At 42.0% G+C, this 23427-nt stretch overlaps 1 protein-coding gene across 2 annotated transcripts in view; it reads left to right on the forward strand.

The window, feature by feature from the left end:
- Positions 1-23427, forward strand: part of DNAI2 (dynein axonemal intermediate chain 2) — a 69886-nt gene that overhangs the window by 7179 nt on the left and 39280 nt on the right. For both annotated transcript variants that reach the window (XR_011975075.1, XM_072645581.1), the window contains exons 2-6: positions 2029-2219; positions 4370-4531; positions 5762-5883; positions 10856-10998; positions 12449-12562. Coding sequence is in view for 1 of the 2 variants with exons in the window: in XM_072645581.1 (XP_072501682.1) it covers positions 2037-2219; positions 4370-4531; positions 5762-5883; positions 10856-10998; positions 12449-12562 (724 nt within the window). In the remaining variant the exon portion in view is untranslated. The remainder of the gene's footprint in view (positions 1-2028; positions 2220-4369; positions 4532-5761; positions 5884-10855; positions 10999-12448; positions 12563-23427) is intronic.

Below are 23427 nucleotides of genomic sequence, written 5' to 3' on the forward strand. Positions count from 1 at the left end.
AAACATTAAGAATTTATTGTATGCAAAACACTGTGCTTGGTGTTGGGGAAGATATAAAATATAATTGAGTTTTAGTCTTTATCTTCAGAGTCACCTGGCAAATGGGTCAAGAAGGGGGATTGAGAAGTAACCATTATATATGGCTTTAAATAGTGACTTTAGAGAGAGTAGTTTTAATTGAATGATGAAGTCAGAAGCCAAACTGTAAGGAGCTCCTGTCATAGCTTTTTCAGAATTTAGCCACAAAAGAGATATGGGGCAATAGTTAGCAGGATGGATAAAGTGAGGGGTTTTTAAAGATGGGAGAGATAGGGGCATGTTTGTAAGCAGAAGAGAAATAGCCAATAGACAGGGAGGAATCGAAGATAAGAGAGAGAAGAAAGATGATAGACCAAGCAGTTTGTGAGAGGAAACAGGATGGGATGGGATTACTTTTGCAAGTGGAAGGATTTGCCTTGGCAAAGAGAAGGGGCCACCTCTTCATGTGAGACAAAGATGAAAAAGGAGAGGTGGCAGAGGGAAAAAGAGAGATCTTAGTAAATGATCTCTCTTTTTTTTTTTTTTTAGTAAAATGTGAAGCAAGTTTCTCAGCTGAGAGGGAGGGAGTTTTAAGGAGAGATTGTGGTGAGTACGATAGTGAATTAATTAGAGAGGTGTAAAAGGATTGTCTTGCAGCAATGAGGTTAGACAAAATAAATTTGTAGTGGACCCAGTAAACATAGTTTTGTGGTTTTTTTCCTCCATCTTCATTTAGCTGTACATGCTTTGGGAATAAAGGTAGCATATGGTAAAAGTCATCGAAGACAGAGGCTTGGCAGAGCAAAATTAGGTGTATAAGGATAAGGGAGTAAGGGACTTAAGAGAAGAGGACAGTGTATAGTTAAGCTTAAAATGTTATTTAAGTGCTAGCTATTGGCATTATTATTCCTACTTGTAAATCTTTATGTCCAATCCTGACCACTCTTCCATGTTCCAGACCACATTTCCAATCATCTACGAGATATTTCCAATTGTGGGTGCATTCATCCTTCATTTTTGAAGAAGGCCATGACATGAGAGAAATGATGACATGACTTGCCCTTGACTTTGGTTTGAGTGAGGGAGGGCTGTGCAGGTCACCAGCCTCACTTCTCCCCCAGAGCCATCTGAATCCAGTGACCAGATATTCATCAGGATGACTGGAGATGACCCAGGATGAGGCAATTGGGGTTAAGTGACTTGCCCAAGGTCACACAACTAGTGAGTGTCAAGTGTCTGAGGTGAGACTTGAACTCAGGTCCTCCTGACTCCTGCACTGATGTTCTATCCACTGCACCACTTAGCTGCCCTGACATTTCCAGTTACATGTGTGCTGTTGTTGTTGAGTCGATTTTTACTCTTATTCAACTCCTCATGACTCAGTTGGGGATTTTCTTTGCAAAGATGCTGTAGTAGTTTTCCATTTTCTGCTCCAGTTCACTTTACAGATGAGGAAACTGAGGTAAACAGGGTGAAGTGGCTTGCCCAGGATCACATAAGCTAGTGGTTTGCCATTTCCTTCTCCAGCTCATTTTACAGATGAGGAAACTGAGGCAAACAAGGTTAAGTGACTTGTCCATGGTCACACAGTTAGTAAGTGTCTGAGGCCAGATTGGAACTCAGGATTTCCGATGAGTCTTCCTGACTCCAGGTTCAGCACTCTGTCACCTAGACTCATGCTATCAGCACCTTAAACTCTTTCTGTTCAACATACCACCCAATTTCTATCACCTAACACTGATTTTTTCTTCCATGTTCACTATTTCTATCAGTGGCACCCTCATGTATGTTTTAAACCTGATGTAGAAGGAGCAGTATCCTAACACCTTACCTCATTTGGGGTAAGCTAGTTTTCCTGAAAAGAAATTGAAACTATCTTCCCAATGTCCCACAGACATCTATCTCAAACTCAACTTGCTTGAAACTGAACTAATGAGTTCCCCTAAATCTTTCCCCTAAATGGTTCCCCTCTTCCTAACTTCCCTCTTGCTGTTGTACTGTTTCCTTTAGCCACCACCATGGAGATAGTCTATGTGTATCTGAAGAAACGCAGTGAGTTTGGGAAGCAATGCAATTTCACCGACCGGCAGGCGGAGCTGAGCATCGACATCGCACCCAATCCGGAACTTACCGAACAGTTTGTCGTACGGGATCCTGTGGACACAGGAGTTCAGTGTTCCTATGACATGTCAGAGCATGAGGTAGCTTCTCCCCCCATCGTGAATCAGGGGCCTCCTAGGAGGTGTGGTGGGAGGGTCATAATGACTTGGGGATGTGGGGAGAATGGAGAGCCGGCAAACATCACTTCTCTTCTAATTCCATGTGCCCATTCCCATAATGATTGTCAAGAAGATCCCCCATCCCATCCACCTCTGAGGAGAGGGGGTCTTGAACGTCCCAATAGGGTTTCTGTAGAGGCGACTCAGTGTTTGAGCTGTTTTTTTAATGATGTCCTTTAAATAAGACATCATAATAATTTCCCAGCATATCCCAATTCCCACACATTGAACCCTCCCTTAGGGTTGGGGCCAGGAGCTGTACTTATGATTTCACTGGTACAGGAAAATCCTTGGTGAAGAATCTCCCTCCATCAGTGAAGACTGGCATATTTTCTGTAATTTATAATCTTAGAGAATTGCCTAGAGTATTGGGAGGTTAAATGATTTGCCCAGTGTGTCTGGGCAAGAAGGACTTGAACCCAGGTCCTTCTGGTTTTGAGGCCAGTTCGCTATCTACTACTCCATACTGCCAAAGAAACCAACCGAAGAAAACTAGCCAATAAAGTAACCGTGTCAGACTACCAATGCAATGTCTGCCCTGGTCCTGATAGGAAGGCTCTTTGTTGCATCCTCTTTCCTTCCAAGCCAAGAATGTTCGTTGCATTGTTAGCTGCCTTTTAATGTTTTCATTGACTTTATTGTTTTCTTTATGAATATGGTTCTTCTGGTTCTGCTTTTTTTGCTCCTGTGGGGGAATTCTCTTCACCTTCTGGAAGAAGCGTACCCACCCTCAGGGGTCCAATGACTGTGGGTCAAAGATGGGAGACCAAAATGAAGGAGATTTATTGGCACACTAAGTAATCTGCCCTTGCTGATAACAAATATTTGGTTTTTGTAACATTTCAGGACCTCAGTATACTAACCAATTAGCAACATTCTGGGGATTCTTAGGCTAGGAGAATAAAGCATTTCATAGGAGTATGCTCCCTTTTTTCCCTTCCTTCCTTCCTTCCTCCCTTCCTTCCTTCCTTCCTTCCTTCCTTTCCCTCCTTCTTTCTTTCCTTCTTTCCCTCCCGTTCCTTTCTCCCTCTTTCTGTCCTTCCTTTCTCCCTTCATTCCTCCCTCATTTCCTCCTTCCCTCCCTCCTCTGTTCCTTCTCTTTCTCTCTCACTCATTCTTTTTCCTTCCTTCCTTCCCTCCTTTCTTTCCTTCTTTCTCTCCCTTAGAGTAGAGAAAGTAGGGTAGAGAAAGAAGGAGATCAGTCAAGGGAGCAAAGGGGGTGGAGGTGGGTTGGAATGCAAGTAGAAGGATTTATAATCCATAAAAGAAAACGTTTCCTGTTGAAGGGCAGGAGACAAGAGAAAGAGACCAAATGCTTTTGTAATCGTGAAAACAGTTCTTTCAGACAAAACAGCAGGGTGCCTTATTTATGGACAGCAAATAGTTGTTACAGCACTGGATGAGAACATTTGCTTTACCATGCCCTTTCATAAGAACTGGGGACTTTTGAATATTAGGCCACCAGGTGGTGGGGGGATTTCTACATTGTTAGTTCATCAAGATGGGATGATATCATTGTAGTTCCTAGTTTTCTCTCATATTCAGCATGACTTCATATGTCTTCCATGTTTGTTTTTTTAAATTTCTCATTACTTACAGCTCAATAATATTCCATTACACCATAATAAAAAAATATTTTCACTATACCATATAACCTGATTTGCTTCCCAGTGGAAGAGCACCCCTTTGATTCTAGTTTTTCAAATGGGTTCTTACTACAGCAAAGCAATTCTTTTACTCTTCCAGAATTGATTCCCTCTCTCACTCAACACTACCACGTATATTTGTTATATATGGGACCTTTTTATCTCTGACCTCCTTGGGTTGCAAACCCAATATAAGGACCACTGAGTCCAAGGGAATGAATTTTTCCCCATAATTCCAAATCCCTACGTAGAATGATTGAACAGGTTTACAGCTCCATGCCCTATTAATATGTGTGTCTTCTCATGGTCTCTTTAAAATTGACTGCTTCCATTTTTGGGTCATATTTGCCATTTTGATAGATGTGAGGCAAAACTGAAACTGATTGTTTTGTTTTTGTTTTTTACTTTCTTTCCTGTATTTTGTAGGTCAACACAGAGAGATTTGAGATGGAAACTCGAGGAATTAATCACTTGGAGGGGGGCTGGCCCAAAGATGTGAACCCACAAGAGTTGGAGCAGACAATCCGATTCCGGAAGAAAGTGGAAAAGGATGAGAATTATATAAATGCCATCATGCAGCTTGGTTATGTGAGGCCACAAGCTCTTCTTTTCTGCTCTCTACCCACTCCATCCTCCACCCAACCCTGTCCCATGAGATGGTCAGATTTAGCAGGAAAAAAAACTCCATAATAAATTTTAATGGAGAGAGCCCTATTTCTGTAAAGATGACTCTAAACCCTACAGGGGAACTCCTTCCCTAATGGGACCACAATCAATCAACAAACCTAATTTAGTAAGCTCCTATTATGTGCTGGGCACTATGTTAGAAGCTAGTATACAAATATAAAAGTAATATAGTTCCTGCCCTCAAGGAGCATACATCTTATTGGAGAAATATAGTTTGTTCACAGATAGTAAATGCAGGATATACACAAACAAATACACCAGCCAACCATGGTGCCACCTATCTATAATTCCATTTTCTGGGGAGAATGAGACTGTTGGATCTCTGGAGTGCCAGAGTTCTGAGCTACAGTGGGATAAGCTGATTGGGTTTCCACACTAACTTCAGAATCAATATGGTTTATCCCCAAGAAGTGTGCTGGGAAAGAGTTGGGTTACCAAGATTATTGCCCAAGGTGTGGTAGAGGAGAGTAGGCCAAAGCTCTCATGGCATGACTATCAGTAATGAGATTTGACTTTGAGTAACTCCTGCACTTGGCCTGAGTGAGATAGTGAGACCTAGTCTTTAAATGAGAGAGGGAGTAAAGGAATGAAGGAAGAAAAGAAGGAAGGGAAGGAGGAAGAAAGGAAGGAAGGAAGGAAGGAAGGAAGGAAGGAAGGAAGGAAGGAAGGAAGGAAGGAAGGAAGAAGAGGAGGGAGAGAGGGAGGAAGGAAAGGGAGGGAGAGGAAGACAAAGAAGGAGGGAAGGAAGGAAAAAGCACGAGAGAGAGAGAAGGCAGAAAGGGAAAGAGGAGGGAAAGGAAAGAGGAATGAAGGAAGAAAGAGGGAGAAAGGAAAGGGAGGGAGGGAAGGAAGGAAGCAAGGGAGGGAGGAAAGAAGAGGGAAGGAAGGGACATCTTAATTCTCACGTAGTTACTCCAGAACGAGTTACCTCAGGAACCAGTCGTAGCCCCCCTCCCTTCCTTCTCACAGATAGGAAAGTTCCATGGTGCACTAGACAATCTCCTGAATAGTTTCTGACCATCCTGACCTTATCCTCCCCATCTGCCCCCTCCCTTTACCTTAGACTCTTTGTTCTTCAAAACCTGAGCAGTCTGAAAAGACCGACAGAAGCTATTCTGCTCTGTGTCTCAGGTAATGGAGCACTGCATTAAACAGAACAACGCCATTGATATTTATGGGGCGTATTTTGATGAAGAGGATGTAGTAGAAGTATCTGATGAGGTTCTTTCAGCCAAAACGATCAACGTTTTCAGGTATCCATAGCTGGGTCAGGTCTCTGCATCAGGTCTTGGGCCTTACCCCACAACCACCCCAGGGACAAGATGCTCCCAGTGAATAGGGGAGGTAGGCAAAGTTTGATTAAGAAATGTATGTCATAGGATTTAGAGCTAGGAGGGACTTCAGAGGCTGTTGAGTCCAATTGCCTCATCTTACAGAGGAGGAAGTTGAGGCCCAGAGAGATGAAATGATTTGCCCAAGGTCACATAGTCATTTAAATGTTCTGAGGCAAGATTTGAACTCGGATCTTCCTGACTCCAGGTCTACCACCCAATCTAATATGGAACCTAACATAGGAAGGTAACAGGACAAAAATGGCAGTTCCTATCACTGGAGAATATAGGCTGGGGTGGGGTGGGGGTGAGGGGATAGGATAAATAAGCAAAGGCTTTAAGGTCATGGAGAAAGCAATTTATAAGCAGCAAAGGGGAAAGGGCACTGGGCTTGGCATCAGAAGCCCCAAATTCAAATCCTAGCTCAGTCGTTTGTGAACTGTGTCTCTACAGCAAAGCAAGCTACATCAGCTTTCATGATTTGATTTCCTCCTCTGTCAAAATGAAGGATCTGAGGCAGCTAGGTGGCTCAGTGGATAGAGTACCAGCCCTGGAGTCAGGAGAACCTGAATTTAAATCCAGTCTCAGATACTCACTAGCTGTATGACCCTGGGTAAATCACTTAATCCCATTACTTCCTTAAAAAAAATGGAGTTGTTCTGGATTGGAGTTTTTTAACCCTTTTAAGTGCCATGGACCCCTTTGGTGATGTAGTGAAAAGCCTATGGATCCCTTCTCAGAAGAATATTCATGAAGACATTAAATGAAATACACAGGATGACAAGGGAAACAAATTGTATTGAAATAAAATTATAAAAAAATTTTAAACAAATTTCATGGATACTGGGGTTAAGAATCCTCGGACTACATAAATTATAAGGTCCCTTATCATTCTGTGAAGTCTGTCATATTAGCAGAGTGGCAGGTAAGTAATAACACAAATATTTGGCTGGGGTCATGTACTCTTGTCTTTGAACTGATACAGAAGTCCAGGGAAAGACTTTCCAGACTCCTTGAAATTCTGTAGTGACCAAAGTTGGGGAGGCTATGTAGAACTGTTCAAAGGGTGCTGGATTTGGAGCATGTGGACCTGGATTCAATTCCATCCTACATATGTGACCTTTGTCAAGTTATAGTCTTTCTGAGCCTTGCTTTTCTATCTGTGATAACTCCACTGTTATAATAATAATGATATATAGCATTTAGAGACTTACAAAGTACTTCATAAAAATTACCTTATTTGATTCTCATAATTCTGTGAGGTAAGTATTACAAGTAGTATTATCCCAATTTTACATTTGAGAAAAATGATGTTCAAATAAGTGACTACACAGCTAGAAAGCGTCTGAATTGCATATGAACCCAGGTCTTTATCTCCAGGTCCCACACTTTAGCTTCTGTTCCATTAGACTAGAGCATTGCATTAAACAGAACAATACCATTGCTGTTTATGGGGAGTATTTTGATGAAGAGGATGTAGTAGAAGTGTCTGATGAGGTTCTTTCGGTCAATATGATCACCATTTTCAGGTATCCACAAGTCCAGGTCCCTCATTTTAGACAAAGGTTCTTAACTTAGAGACCGTAAACATGCTGTTTTAAAAATATTTTTTGTTTAAAATAATAAAATTTAATTTAATTAATTTGATATAATATTCAAAATAATAATACTTAAAAATAATTTAATTACTTTCCTTTGTGATCCTATATATTTTATATTATGCATTTTAAAATATTCTTCTGAGAAAGAGTCCATAGGTTTCACCAGTCATAGGGGTCTATGACACACAAAAGGTTTTAGACCTCCCAGCTCTAAATCCATACTCTTATGGTAAAGATTGAGATTATAACTGAAATTCTAGAGGTATTCATGCATAGGTATGTGGATGCTCAGATTTATTTAAAAATTTTATTGAATGCATACTCAATAAACAGGACATTTGACTAGGTGCTGTGGAAGATATAGAAAACATGGCTCTTGCTGTCAAATAACTTAAAATTTTATTAGGAAATAATTACCTGACAAGATGGGAGAATGGGATCCAGTAAATACTACTGGCCTCTGATGCTTCGCTATGTGACCCTGGGCAAGTCGCTTAACCCTGTTTGCCTCAGTTTCCTCATCTGTAGAATAAGAGGGGGAAGGAAATGGCAAACCATTCCAGTATCTTGGCCAAGAAAACCTCAAATGAGGTCATGAAGAATCAGACACAACTACAACGACTAAATAGCAACAAGTACTATAGGAGCTCAGAGAAGGAAGAAATCACCCTGGGCTCACTCGGAAAGTATAAGAGAATAGAGGACCCCTCCCCTGTGATTGAAGACTTACAAAACCTCAGAGCAAGAAGAGACTTTTAGTGGTCATCAAGTTCGACCTGTACCACCCCTGCCTCCACCCTCACACACATTCAAGAATTCCCTCTATGAAATAATGTTTTTAAAAGCATTCACAGAGCTAGGGGGACAAAAGAGCCAGCCTAGTCAAGTGGAGTCAAATAGTATTTATTAAGAGGATGCTGTGTGCCAGACATTCTTCTAAGTGCTGGGGATAGAAAGAAAAGGTAGAAAGCAAACACCATCCCACCCCCCCAGACAAACAAACAAGCAAGAAACAAAAAACAATCTTTGCTTTCAAGTAGCTCACAGTCTAATGGGGGAGACAACGTACAAACTGCTATGTCCATATAAGATCTATACATGACCATTGGGAGAGATTTCAGAGGAAAGGTGCTAAGAGTATGGAGAACTGGGAAAGGCTTCCTGGGGAAGATGGGACTTTAGCTGAAACCTGAAGCCAGCACATGCAGATGAGGATGGAGAACGTTCCAGGCATAGAGAATCGCCAGTGAAAATGTCCAGAATAGTTTAACAGCTGAGTAGAGATAGTCTAGAGAAGGAGGGAGACCACCCAGAAGATATCGGCAATAATCAGCATGAGGTGATAAGGGCCTGCAACCATGATGGTGCAGTATCAGAGGAGAGGCAGGGGCACAGGTAAGAAATATTTTGAGGTGTGAGCCTGGGTACCTGGTAAGGTAGTAACAGTAGTAGGGAAAGTTAGGAAGTAGGGGGAGGTTGAGGGAGGAAAGATAATGAAATCAGTTTGGGGCATGATGAGTTGAAGGTATCTATAGGAATCCACGTGGAGATGTCTTATAGGCATGTAGGGATTCAAGACAGGAGAATGGGAAAGAAGTTATAGGTTATAGTCTGAGTCCTCTACATAAAGATGATCACTGAAACCATTTGTTGTTCAATCTTTTCAGACATGTCCCACTCTTTGTAACCCTATTTGAAGTTTTCTTGGCAAAGATGCTGGAGTAGTTTGCCTTTTCTTCTCCAGCTCATTTTACTGATGAGGAAACTGAGGCAAACAGGGTTAAGTGACTTGTCCAGGGTCACACAGCTAATACATGACTGAGGCCAGATTTGAACTCTAGAAGATGCATCTTCTTCACTCCAGGCTGGCTACTCTATCCACTATGCCACCTTAGCTGCCCCCAAAATTAAAACTATGCTTATAAACAGTTTCGTTATTTTTGTGGAAGAGAAGTTTTTAATGAAGCTCTACATTCATTCCCAATCTCTTTATTGTTGGCACAGTCTTATGTTTTACAGATTTGAGAAGTCTGGATCAGTTAAACTTGAGTTAATTGGTTGGAATGCCTTGTAATTGGGATCTCTAATGCAGCTGGGATCAGAAATTTCAAGGCCAGGAGACCTCTATATAGTCCAGTCTGCACTTTCCTAAATCCAGATGCCAAAGCACTGAGTTTAAAATTGATCATAAAAAGCACTTGGATGACATTCAAAGTGCTCTGGAAATTCTGAATTAAAAAATTAATTACAATGACCTTCCAACTACTTTATAGAGCTTAGTCACTACTCCCTCTAAACAACTCAATAAATTGGGTGGAATGAGCTTCCCTGTTCATTTAAAAGGAGTTTTCTGGCCCTTGGATGAGGCTGCTTGCCAACTGATTTGGTGCCTGGCACATAGGAAGTGATTTATAAATGGTTGTTGACTGACTCACTAACTGCTTAACTAATCATGATGGGAAAAACTAACTCTATGAAGACTTAAACCATTCTCTGGGTGGCAGGGATGACCAGCAGAAGCTCAGGTCACTTATGTTCTGACTCCTATAAAAAGTCTCCAATTTTGTTTAATTCCTGTAATATCTTTGTGCCCCAAGGGTTGTCTAAATAAATATCAATGCTCTTGGGTAACATGGATAGATATGGTCTGAGGCAGGGGTGTGGGGGAACCTGCAGCCTTGAGGCCACATGTGGCCCTGTAGGTCCTCAAGTGTGGCCCTTTGACTGAATCCAAATTTTTGCTCTGTGAAGTTTGGATTCAGTCAAAAGGTGGCACCTGAGGACCTAGAAGGCCATACGAGGCCTTGAGGCTGCAGGTTCCCCACCCCTGACTAGTCTGGCCCACCTTTGTGGAAATGGATAGCAGTATTATTGATAACAAAACAACAGTAATAATATTTTATATAACATTTTTAGGTTTGCAATGCACTTTACAAATATTATCTTATTTGGCCTTCAAAACAACCCTGGGAGATAGGTGCTACTGTTATTCCCATTTTATGAGGAAACTGAAGCCAGAAAGGTTAAGTGATTTTCTCATTCACACCCTCAGAGTCCAAGGGTGGATTTGAACTCAGGTCTTCCTGACTCTAAGTCCGGCACTCTGCATACCACATAGCTGTACCACCTAGCTGCCAGGAGGAGAGCTAAGGACCCTGCCTGGATGAAAGCTGGGTTGCACATTTAACATCCCTCCTGAGCTCCCTGATGAAGAGAGTGATATAGTTTATTCCAAGAGTTTTATATTTTGTACGAGAGCCTAACCTTTCATGTGATTCCATTTTTCCCAAAAGGGATCCACATGAAATCAAACGTACAGCAACCCACCTGTCCTGGCACCCTGATGCAAACCGGAAGTTAGCTGTGGCGTATTCCTGTCTGGATTTCCAGCGGGCTGATATAAACATGAGCTATGACTCATTCATCTGGGACCTGGGTAAGAAATGGAAAGAGCATCTTGCAAGCGGCATCTTGCAGATTGGCTGGTGGGAGTGGAGTAGGGGCTTTGGGAGGAAAGGTGTGGCATAGAAGGTCCCTCAATAGACCTGTAGCTGCAGAAAAACAATTCTCTTTGAAAGTCACTTTTCTGGGCGGGTGATGTTATTGTAGTTAGTGAGACTTTTCAGGGTATTACTAGGTTTAGAGACTGCTGAGACACACATTCAGGTACAGGAAAGTGTCCATTCTAAATCATGGGCAGGCTCAGTGGCTAAGAGTCCTGCGCCTAGAGAAAGGAAGACTCATCTTCAGGAGTTCAAATCTAGCCTCAGACAATTAGTAGCTGGGTGACTTTGTTAACTCTGTCTTAGTTTCCTCATCTGTAAAATAAGCTAGAGACAAACCACGCCAGCATCTTTGCCAAGAAAACCCCAAATGGGGTCATGAACCACCAGACCCAGCTGAACAACAATAATTTCAACATATGAAAGGACTGCCATCTCTTACTGATAAGTAGAGGCATATCCAGATTCGGGACTCCCATTAAAAATTTTTGAAAGGTCCTTTCAGCCTCCATCAGCTGTAAAATTTTAAACTAGTGGTGTGGAACATTACATATATTGTTGGATTTTGATGATTCAATGGTTTTTCCTGATTTTTTTCCCTCTTTGTTATCATTTTCTTATATTTAAAGTCAATCAACAAACATTTACTAAGCATCTATGTACCAGGTATTGTGCTAAGTACTGGGGATACAAAGAGAGACCAAAACAAAACCCAAACCAATTCAAGCAGCTCACAGAGGGAAGCCAACATGCAGACAACTATGTACAAATAAGACATACACAGAATGATCTGGAGATAATCAGCAAGAGGGAAGGCAGTTGCATTAAGGGGGACTGGGAAAGGCTTCTTACAGACGGTAGGATTTTAGCTGGGACTTGAAGAAAACCAGACCGGAAGCAGAGAGGAAAATGAGTTTCAAGTATAAATGCAGAGAGGGAAAATAGAATGTTTTGTTGTTTAGTTGTTTTTCAGTCATGTCCAACTCTTTGTGACCTCATTTAGGGTTTTCTTGGCAGAGATCCTGGAGTGGTTTGCCATTTTCATACACAGCTCATTTGACAGATGAGGAAACTGAGGCAAGCAGGGTTAAGTGACTTGTCCAGGGTCATCCAGCTAGTGAATGTCTGAGATTGGATTTGAATTCAGGTCTCCCGACTCCAGGCCCAGCACTCTATGGTGCCACCTAGATGCCAGAGGTGGAGTGTTGCAGAGTAGCAATTATATAAAAGGAGTAAGAAAAGGACCAAATCATTAAGGGCTTTACATGCTAAACAGGATTTTGTATTTGATCCTGGAGGTAATAATTCATTTAAATAAGTTAAGAATTTCTCTCCCCCCCAGTCCTTCATATTTGTATGTATTTTTTTTTCCCTTTTTTATAGAAAACCCAAACAAACCAGAACTCACTCTGAAGCCATCTTCTCCCCTGGTGACCTTGGAGTACAACCCCAAAGATGCTCATGTCCTGATTGGAGGCTGCTACAATGGGCAGATTGGTAAGGAGAGACCCAACCGCTACCCATTTCTCCTCTAGCACTTGCCTGGGCCTGGGCCTCCCCTACCTCAAGTCAAGACTTAAATCCCAGTTTAGGCCTGGGTTTATTAGTGTCAGAGAAAACCTGGAGGCTGGGAGTTCCCATAGCTTGTAAGCAGACACACAGATGAATAAGCTCAGTGATTCATAAGATGTCTCCACTAACCTCAAGCTGTTGTGGTTCAGTGGTGTCTGACTGTTCATGACCCCATTTGGGGGTTTTCTTGACAAAGATACTGGAGTGGTTTGCCATTTCCTTCTCCAGCTCATTTTGCATATGGGGAAACTGAAGTAAACAGGGATAAGTGACTTGGCTAGGGTCACACAGCTAGTAAGTGTCTGAGGCCAGATTAGAATTCAAGAAGACAAGTCCTCCTGATTCCAAACCCATGTTCTATCCATTGTGCCATCTAACTACCCACTAAAAAGGTATCCCCAAATTCCCTAAGCAAAATTCATTTAAATTCACTGTTGTTTTTAAAAATAGCATATAGTGTGAAATACTTTCTTGGTGTGGGGGGTGGGGTGTAGGGAATTGGTGACAAAGTTCTAAATTATAATATAGCCATGGCTGGGCACCACATATTAGAGGAAGCAAAAAATTTAACCCTGACTCTTTTAGCAGTGTGCTATAGGAAGGTTCCTTTAGAAGGGGCATGGGTCTGGGGGTGGGTAGAGTTTTGTTTGTATAGTTCTAGAAGTCCCCCAATCCCAGGCATAGCTTTAAAGGGACACTGGAACTATCACGCCCCATACACCCCCATACACTGTCTCTACACACATACATTACTCTGCTTACAAACTCGTTTCCTGGTCAACTTTTCTTTCCCAGATCAAAAGACTATCTATATAGATATATTCATATTATATGTATACATATACACATACATATACATATATTATATATCATCATATATTATATACATACACATACACACATATATACATAAAGCTATATGTATTTTCCTGGGTTCAGATCTGGCCTCAGACATTTTATATATATGTATGTATGTATGTGTGTATACATGTGTATGTATATATATGTATGTGTATGTATATATGTGTATCTGTGTGTATGTATGTATGTGTATATCTATATGTATATGTATGTATGTGTATATCTATATCTATATGACATTACTATTGTAACTAACACAGGCTGGGTGGTGGATACCCCTTGTTACACTAACATTGAGGAATTTTTCTCTCTCTAATTGGCTCATTACCCCCACTCCAAAATACACTTATTAGAGTGGTAAGTGGTCATACACTTCAACGTCACAGAAATAATCATTCAAAGGAACAGGCCATGAGGGTTGCAGCTGGAGGGATTAGGTTTTCCTCTCCACACACACTCTTCTTCCCTAACCATCTGAAGGTAAATGCTCAGATGAGTCCAGGGAAGCTGCTGGGTTTTTTCCCCTCCAACATGGTACTCCAGGCAAGTGGGGGAATAAGAATGGGCGCTGTGGACTGTATTCAGAGGGAATCTCACCATCCCCACATCTGCTATTTTGGCCTGATCTGCTCTCAATTCCCCTGGCTGGTTTCCCATAGTCTGTCCATGCTTCACCCTCCTCCGATCAGCACCCTGTCTCTGCTCCTGCTCTCTTGACCTCTGCTGTCTTCCACTGGCAAGCACCATCAAGGGAAAGATAACTGCTCAGTGACTACTTGCCTTGCTCTTCCTCCCTTTTCCAGTGTCCTGGCAGCATGCCTGGTCCTGGGGCCATCCCACGAATCACACTAAGTGTTCTTGGCAGCTTCCAGGGAAATGCTTGGCTCCATGCTGAAGAGTTCAGAGTTGTGGCACGAAGCAGCAAATGCTGGATTGTCCTTTGATCACCCACCCAACTGTGGTAGTTCTGTCTCAAAGCTGCATCAGCCAAAATTGAAGACCAAGCCAGAAGGAATGGCCTACTCAGTAGACTTGCACTTGATTGTCTCTACCCTATAGACCTCTCTCTTCCTGTCTTGAAAGTGAATCATGTCTTGTGAGCCTCTCCTTGCCTTTTCAATGAGAAGTCAGGGAGGAGTATGCTGCTTCCCACCTGGTAGAAATGGAGAACTGTTTGAACATGGCAGCCAGCATATGTACTGGCCTAGGTGACCTTGAGATTGGTTCTCAAAGCCCCACTGCTTCGCTCTCTGTCTCTCTGTCTCTCTCTCCCTGTAATCAGGGTTTGGTGACTTGTCCAGGGTCACACAGCTAGCAAGTGTCAAGTGTCTGAGGTCAAATTTGAACTCAGGTCCTCCTGACTCCAGGGTCAACTCTCTGTACTCAGTGGGTACACTGTGCCATCTCGCTGCCTCCATATATTACAAACTGAGGTCCTCCTGGTTGCCCTCCTTTGGGTATTCTCCAGTTTATCAGTATCATCCTTAAAACACTTAAATCATTAGATTATAAGATGTTTGAAGGCAGGAGCTGTCTTTTTTTTTTTTAATTTGTATTTGTATCCTCAGTATTTAGCATAGTGCTTATCACATAGTAGCTTGAAAAATATTTATTAACTACTAACTTAAGCATGGGGCCCAGAACTGAAAATCATAGTCCAGATGAGAATTAACCTGGGACTATCGCCTCCGGATTTCTGGGAATGAGACTCCCTTTAATGCCTTCCAAGATTAAATTAGTTGTTTCCTTTGGGGGGAGGGCCATGTATCAGATTGCTATATTACATTGCAAACTCAAATTGAGCTTGCAGTGTATTCTGAGCCCTTCCCCACCACGCGCTTCGCTTCTGGCACACTCCTGCTTTCTGGGTTCAGGTTCGGGAACTAGCACTGTGTGTGCTCATCCCTATGGCACCTTAGCCCTTCCAGGTGCTCTACCACCCCCTCATAGCCACAAGATCATATTTAACAAAGGAGTCTTAAGGCAGCAAATTCTGAGCAAACTCAGAAAGTGGAGGAGGAGAATTCCAGTAACTTTCCCTTCATCAGGACAGACTTCTGAGCTGTTCTTGCATCCTCTTCTACATCCAGACATGCCATCTCCTTTAAGTGATGGAAATGAGTTTGCATAAATCTCATTTACCAAATAGTTGGTTGGGATTTAAAATATTAAACTGAAGTCATTCTGCCATTATTTATTCAATACCTCAAGGCTTGCTCTTTAATTACTCTCTGGCAGCTTTTCATTGCCATTTTCAAAATGCAATTAGGCCAGGCAGACCCTGGACTGGGTGGGGATGAAGCTGGGTCCCTCTGAGGCTTCTGCTTAGCTCCCCTATGGGGATGTGCAGTGAAGAGCCAGCATGGTCTGCTGAACCAAAGTGGCCTTGGTTATAACGACCTCCAGCCTGTTACCTCAGGAACTGATTGGGCCATTTGTTATGATTTATCTATTTTTATGTCTTGTTTTGCTTATTTTATTAATGAGCTCCTTTTATTTTAGAAACTATTCCAACCTATTAACTCTAGTGTTTGAGCCTCTCCAGAGGACGAAAAAAGGGGAGGCCCTTGCTTTGAGTCCTAGTTGAGTGCAGAGAGGGTTGTATTTGTACAGAATGACCTGGATTCAAATCCTTGCTACTCAATTTAGACCGTGTGTGACCTTCATGTTGTTGTTACGGTTCTGTCTTTTCAGTCATGTCCAACTCTTCTCAACCTCGTTTGGGATTTTCTTGCCAAAGATACCAGAGTGGTTTGTTATTTCCTTTTCCAGCTCATTTTACAGATGAGGAAACTGAGGGAAACAGGGTTAAGAGTCACACAGCTAGTATGTGTCCAAGGTGGAATTTGAACTCAGAAAGAGGAGCCTTCCTGACTCCAGACCCAGAACTCTATTCATGTCACTAAGGGCCGCATAGCTACTGAGTGTCTGAAGCCAGATACGAACTCAGTTCTTCCTGGCCTCCAGGCTCTGCAATCCATCTACTAATAATTCATCGTTCTAACCTTCATTTCCTTTTCTGTGAAATGATGGAGTTGGACTAGGTGGTCCCTTCCAATTCTACATCCTGAGAAAAAACTTTGCTATTACTATAAAAGACAGATAAAGTATGTTTCTCCTTGGGGTAAAATTGAAAGGGAGAGTAACCTAGATAATCACCCAGTGACTATGTGGAGTACTGTGAAATGGTTCCTGAGAAGTGGCAGTGGAAAATAGGACCAGAAAGAAGTTTAGGTCTGTATAAGTCAATGTATTTGCTGATCCTAAGCAGTAAGGTAGAGACAAAAAGATAGATGCAGCATGCTTTTACTCTTGTTGTGATTTGCACCTAGTAGAGGTGGAGGCAGAGGCAAAGTGGATAGAGTGCTAGGCCTGGAGTCAGAAGATCTGAGTTCTAATTTGACCTCAGACACTTACTAGCTGTGTGACCCTGTGCAAATCACTTAACCCTGTTTTCCTCAGTTTCCTCATCTGTAAAATAGGCTGGAGAAGGAAATGCAAAACACTCCAGTATCTCTGCCAAGAAAACCCCAAACAGTCCAGAAGAGTCAGGCCTTATTAACTTCCTTATTAACTAAACAACAAAAAAAGAACAATAGGGGCGGAGCCAAGATGGTGGAGTAGAAACACACAAATACACTAGCTCCAAACCCACAGCCCATAAAATAACTGTAGTTAAGAGCTGCCAATAAATTCGGGAGCAGGAGAAGCCACATAATAGTGGAGCGGATAAGATTTCTGTTCCAGAGGGACCTGCAAACCTCTTGCAAAAGGTCCGTTGTGCTACGGATGCGGAGCCCAACCCCGCCCTGCACCGGCCCCGGCACCGAGAGGAACAGATCCGAGCGGACCTCAGGGACGGGGTCTCCAGCGGCCACGCGGGTCCCTCCACCCACAGGTGATGGGGGTCGGTGAGAAGGTCTCTTTGGTGGGTCGAGAGGGGAGTGGGGTGCCCCCATACTCAGGCCCCCTCGGGAGGCAACAGCGGAGGCGGGAGCAGACTGGGGCTCCCCAAGCAGGCAGGAACCTGGATCCATTGTTGAAGGTCTCTGCATAAACCCCCTGAGGGAACTGAGCCTGAGAGGCGGCCCTGCCCTGACCTGAGCACCTGAACATAATCTCACACTGAATAGCAGCCCTGCCCCCGCCCAAAGCACTGAGGCTGGGAAGCAGCATTTGAGTCTCAGACCCCAAGCGCTGGCTGGGAGGATCCGGAGGCGAGGTGGGTGTGAGGAGAATATTCAGAGCTCAAGTCACTGGCTGGGAAAATGCCCAGAAAAGGGAAAAAAACCAAGACTATAGAGGGTTACTTTCTTGGTGAGCAGGTTTCTCCTCCCTTCCCTTCTGATGAGGAAGAGCGGTACTCACCATCAGGGGAAGACACGGAAGTCAGTGCTTCTACATCCCAGCCCACTCAATGGGATCAGTTCTGGGAAAAGGTCATAAAGAGCCCCCAAAAATTTTCAAAATCATGTTAGAGAGGTGGAGGAAAAACTGGGAAGAGCAATAAAAGACTTGCAAGCAAAGTATGAACAACAAATCAGCACCCTGCTAAAGGAGACCCAAAAAAATGCAGAAGAAAATAACACCCTGAAAAATAGGCTAACTCAATTGGCAAAGGAGGTTCAAGAAGCCAATGAGGAGAAGAATGCTTTCAAAAGCAGAATTAGCCAAATGGAAAAGGAGATTCAAAAGCTCACTGAAGGAAATAGTTCTTTCAAAATTAGAATGGAACAGATGGAGGCTAATGACTTTATGAGAAACCAAGAAATCACAAAACAAAACCAAAAGAATGAAAAAATGGAAGATAATGTAAAATATCTCATTGGAAAAACAACTGACCTGGAGAATAGATCCAGGAGAGACAATTTAAAAATTATGGGCCTACCTGAAAGCCATGATCAAAAAAAGAGCCTAGACATCATCTTTCATGAAATTATCAAGGAAAACTGCCCTGATATTCTAGAACCAGAAGGCAAAATAAATATTGAAAGAATCCACCGATTACCACCTGAAAAAGATCCAAAAAGAGAAACTCCTAGGAATATTGTGGCCAAATTCCAGAATTCCCAGGAGAAAATATTATAAGCAGCTAGAAAGAAACAATTCAAGTACTGTGGAAATACAATCAGGATAACACAAGATCTGGCAGCTTCTACATTAAGGGATCGAAGGGCATGGAATAGGATATTCCAGAAGTCAAAGGAATTAGGACTAAAACCAAGAATCACCTACCCAGCAAAACTGAGTATAATACTTCAGGGGAAAAATTGGTCTTTCAATGAAATAGAGGACTTTCAAGCATTCTTGATGAAAAGACCAGAGCTGAAAAGAAAATTTGACTTTCAAACACAAGAATGAAGAGAAGCATGAAAAGGTAAACAGCAAAGAGAAGTCATAAGGGACTTACTAAAGTTGAACTGTTTACATCCCTACATGGAAAGACAATATTAGTAACTCTTGAAACTATTCAGTATCTGGGTACTTGGTGGGATTACACACACACACATGCACACGCACACACTCATAGAGACAGAGTGCGCAGAGTGAATTGAATAGGATGGGATCGTATCTTAAAAAAAAAAATGAAATCAAGCAGTGAGAGAGAAATATATGGGAGGAGAAAGGGAGAAATGGAATGGGGCAAATTATCTCTCATAAAAGAGGCAAGCAAAAGATTTTTTTTTAGTTTGGGGAAAAAGAGGGGAGGTGAGAGAAAAACATGAAGTTTACTCTCATCACATTCCACTAAAGGAAGGAATAAAATGCACACTCATTTTGGTATGAAAACCTATCTTACAGTACAGGAAGGTGGGGGACAAGGGGATGAACAGGGTGGGGGGGACGATGGAAGGGAGGGCATGGGGAGGAGGGTACAATTTGAGGTCAACACTCACAGGGAGGGACAGGATCAAAAGAGAGAATAGAAGTAATTGGAAGCAGGATAGGATGGAGGGAAATATAGTTAGTCTTATATAACACGACTATTATGGAAGTCATTTGCAAAACTACACAGATTTGGCCGATATTGAATTGCTTGCCTTCCAAAGGGAGGGGGAGGGGAGGGAGGGAGGAAAAGAAGTTGCAACTCAAAGTTTTAGGAATAACTGTCAAGTACTGTTCTTGCTGCTAGGAAATAGAAATACAGGTAAAGGGGTATAGAAAGTTATTTGGCCCAACAGGACAGAGGAGAGGATGGAGACAAGGGCAGAGAGGAATGATGGAGAAGAGAGAGGAGTGGAGATGGGGGCAATTAGAATGCTTGGTGTTTTGGGGTGGGGGAAGGGACAAGGGGGGAGAAAATTTGGAGCCCAAAAATTCTGTAAAAATGAATGTTAAAAGTGAAATAAATAAATAAATAAATAAATTAAAAAAAAAAAAAAAAAAAAAGAACAATAAAGTAAACCACAAAAGAGGCAGAGGCAGCTAGATGGCTCAATGGATAGAGTGCTGGCCCTGAAATCAGCAAGACTCATCTTCTGAATTCAAATGCGGCCTCAGATACTTCCTGGTTGTGTGACTTTGGGCAAGTCATTCGACCCTGCTTGCCTTAATCCACTGGAGGAGGAAATGGCAAAAACCACTCCAGTATCCTTGCCAAGAAAACCCCACAGACAAAACGTCCACAAGTGAAAGACTGAATAACGAGAGATCCTGTTTCCAACTTGGATCTTTATATACACCTTATAAGGGACATAAAACTTGAAGTAGGCTCATTTGCACAGAGAAAAGCTTGGAGGCTTTGAGTAGCTCATTTACACATGAAAAGACTGAAAAAAGCAATTTGGAAACCAACTTTAACAGCAAATTTGCCCCAGGATTTAGATCAACTTGCTACATTTCCTCTAACTTCTCATTTGCATAGACCTACAAAAGAACTTCAGAGTATAAAAAACTGGAGAACCTTGAACCCCAGAGCTGTTTGGTGATTATGGCCTAGTCTGAATAGATGAAGATTTGGGAATCGTACTGGATGATCATCATAACTTTGGGGATTTGGCTTAGAGACAGACAAAGTTATCCACAAGACCATGTTTTCCATTCTTTGAGGTTGCAAGTCTCATAATTGAGGCTCTAAGGGATCATAACTGGGAAGTTTCCAGTGCTCGTGGGCTAAGGTTATTTGCTCATTCTGAAAGGTAGCATGGTGTAATGGATAGATGAGTCACCAAGTGGAGTCACCAAGACCTAGGTTCAGTTACTAACAAGTCACCACCAGCTACATGACATAGTGGATAGATCTGTCCTGGAGTCATTGCCTGTGTTCCCTCATCTGTAAAATAGGAATAATAATAGCACCTACCTCCCAGGATTGCTGTGAGGACTAAATGAGATAGTAGCTGTTGTAGTGTAATATCACATAGTAAGCAATATGTTAGTTGTTCTTAATAAGTCACTGAAATTCTTCGAGTGTCACAGATAATTGAACTCAATGGTCTCTAAAGTTCCTTTTTAACTCTAAATATGATCCAGGGAAAGAGAACACTAATGTCACAGCAGAGCACCCAAGTAGGTGTCAAATGTCAAATTTAGTGTCAAGACACTGAGGATTTGGAGTTCCACGGGTTGTGAATGGGCTTTGCCATACATACATACTTGAAGTCTGAGTCTTTTCTTCCTGTGGATGTTAATGTGTTTTTGTAGGACAGTATATACATTTGTAGGAGATTGTGTTACAGAATTATGGGAGGAAGATATTTTGTAACTAATATTTTTATTATGCTATATTAGTAAATGCTTTTGCTTAGATCTAATTGTGTCTACTGGCTGACTGTTAAAAAGAAGCTTACTGATGGAAATTCTAAAAGTACCCATCCTTTTAGAATGCTGGATAACAGCTACACTCTGGGGATCTGACTTGAGAATTCCAGTGTGAATTGAAGGATTGTCCCAGAAGGGGGTGCTATATGACTTTAATATGACCTCTCCTACATAAGCTTTGTAATTGTAGACAAATCAATTAATCTCTCTGTATCCTTGTCTATCTAACTTAAAAAAAAAAAAAAAAAAGGTAATAATATCCGTGTCATAGATGAGATGGCTGAATTTTGAGTCAGGAAAGAGCTGAGTTCTTATCCCACTTCTGACACTAACTGTGTAGCCTGAAGAAGTCTTTTAATTACTTAATTCTCTAAGACCTTAAGTTAGAGGAGCACTCACTCAGAGGTTGGTCAGACTTTGAAGAAGCCAAGGTCATCCACTACTGATTTTTGTCGGCCACTGGACTTAGATGAGTCTGGAAGAGAGTGAGGTTGACTTTGTGCAACTCTGCCTCTCTTAAATCCAATTCTCTCATTAAATAAAGACCATTCCATGATGTCATTGGTCCTCTTCAAAGGACAGACAGCAACAACAACATCAGCTGGCAATGTGCCCAAGGGAGGAAAAGGCAAATTTTGTATAACCATAGGTTATTATGATTATTGTTTTTTTTTAAGGCAATTGGGGTTAAGTGACTTGCCCAGGATCATTTTGCTACTAAATGTCAAATGTCTGAGGTCAGATTTGAACTCAGGTCCTCCTGACTCCAGGGCCCCAGTTATAGGCTATTATTATCCATTTAGGAGAATTTCCTGCCAGGGTTCTGAGACACTAAATCTTACCAAAAGAAATCACGGAGCCTGCTTCTCCAGAGACTTTCATAGAGGAACGTAAAGAATTAATCCCTTTGGATTGTTCTGAAGACAGTCCTGCTCTGAAGAGGGAAAGAAGAAGAAACAGAACAATTATATGTTAGATCTAGAAAGGACAATAAATATCTTGTACAAATCCCCCTCATTTTAAAGAGGAGGAAAGTGAGACTTGGAGAGGTTAGTTAATTCACCAAGGTCATACAGCTTATTAAAAGAGCCAGAACCAAGATCACAAATTTACAGATGGACACTGCTTGTAAAGGTCATTTAATCCAGCTCCCTAATTTTACAAAGAGAAAGTTGAGACCAAGAGATGATTGTGAATTTGCCAGGGTCACTCAGTAGGTAGCGGAGCCAGATTTGAAACCCAAGTCCTGACTCCTTACTTAGGAGCATGAAATCCCTCACCTTCCTTGAATATCCAATTCCAGCCAAAGTGGGGGTGGGGGTGGGAATCCACCATAATTCTCTAGTGCATTATCTCTGTGGATTCTTGTTCCTGGATCCATCCTAACCAATCTCCTATCAGTGACTTAAATAAGCTAATGCATACAGTACTTTAAGGTTTGCAAAGCGCTTCCTATTTATGTTATCTTATTTGATCCTCACAACATCCCTGCAAGATAGGTTTTTTATTATCCTGATTTTACAGATTAGGAAACCGACTGAACATAGACTTGCCCAGGGTCACGTAGCTAGTACAGGATTTGAACTGAGCCTTCCTGACTCAAAGTCCTCCTAATTTAGACATGTAACTGTCAGATTCAGTCGTTTTTTTCAGTTGCATCCAACTCTGTGACCCCATTTGGGGTTTTCTTGGCAAAGATATTGGAGCAATTTGCCATTTCTTTCTCCGGCTCCTTTTACAGATGAGGAAACTGAGGCAAACAAGGTTAAGTGACTTGGCCAGGGTCACACAGGTAGTAAATCTCTGAGTAGCTGGCATACTTATCACATTTAAAGACTTCAGAAAACTTGGAGGGATAGCTAGTATGCCAGAATTAGGGTCAAAATATCTCAAGAAGCTGGAACAAAACTAGGATGCTTGGTTTAAACAAAGAAAAGTCAACTTCAAAAGCACTGAATGGAACAGACGTGTCTTAATGTGAATTCATGTAGAAAGGATCTGGGAGACTCCGTAAAATGCCAGCTCAATATTAGCAACATGACAGGAGAAAAAAATGCTAATTTGCTATAGGCAACATTGACAAAAGCATGGTGTCTTTGAGAGTCAACTTGTACCCTGCCCGAGTCTAATATCATCTGGAATATTATGACCAGTTCTGGATCCTTTGT

Source organism: Notamacropus eugenii, chromosome 2 (genome assembly GCF_028372415.1).
Source record: "Notamacropus eugenii isolate mMacEug1 chromosome 2, mMacEug1.pri_v2, whole genome shotgun sequence".
Classification (NCBI taxonomy): Eukaryota; Metazoa; Chordata; class Mammalia; order Diprotodontia; family Macropodidae; genus Notamacropus; species Notamacropus eugenii.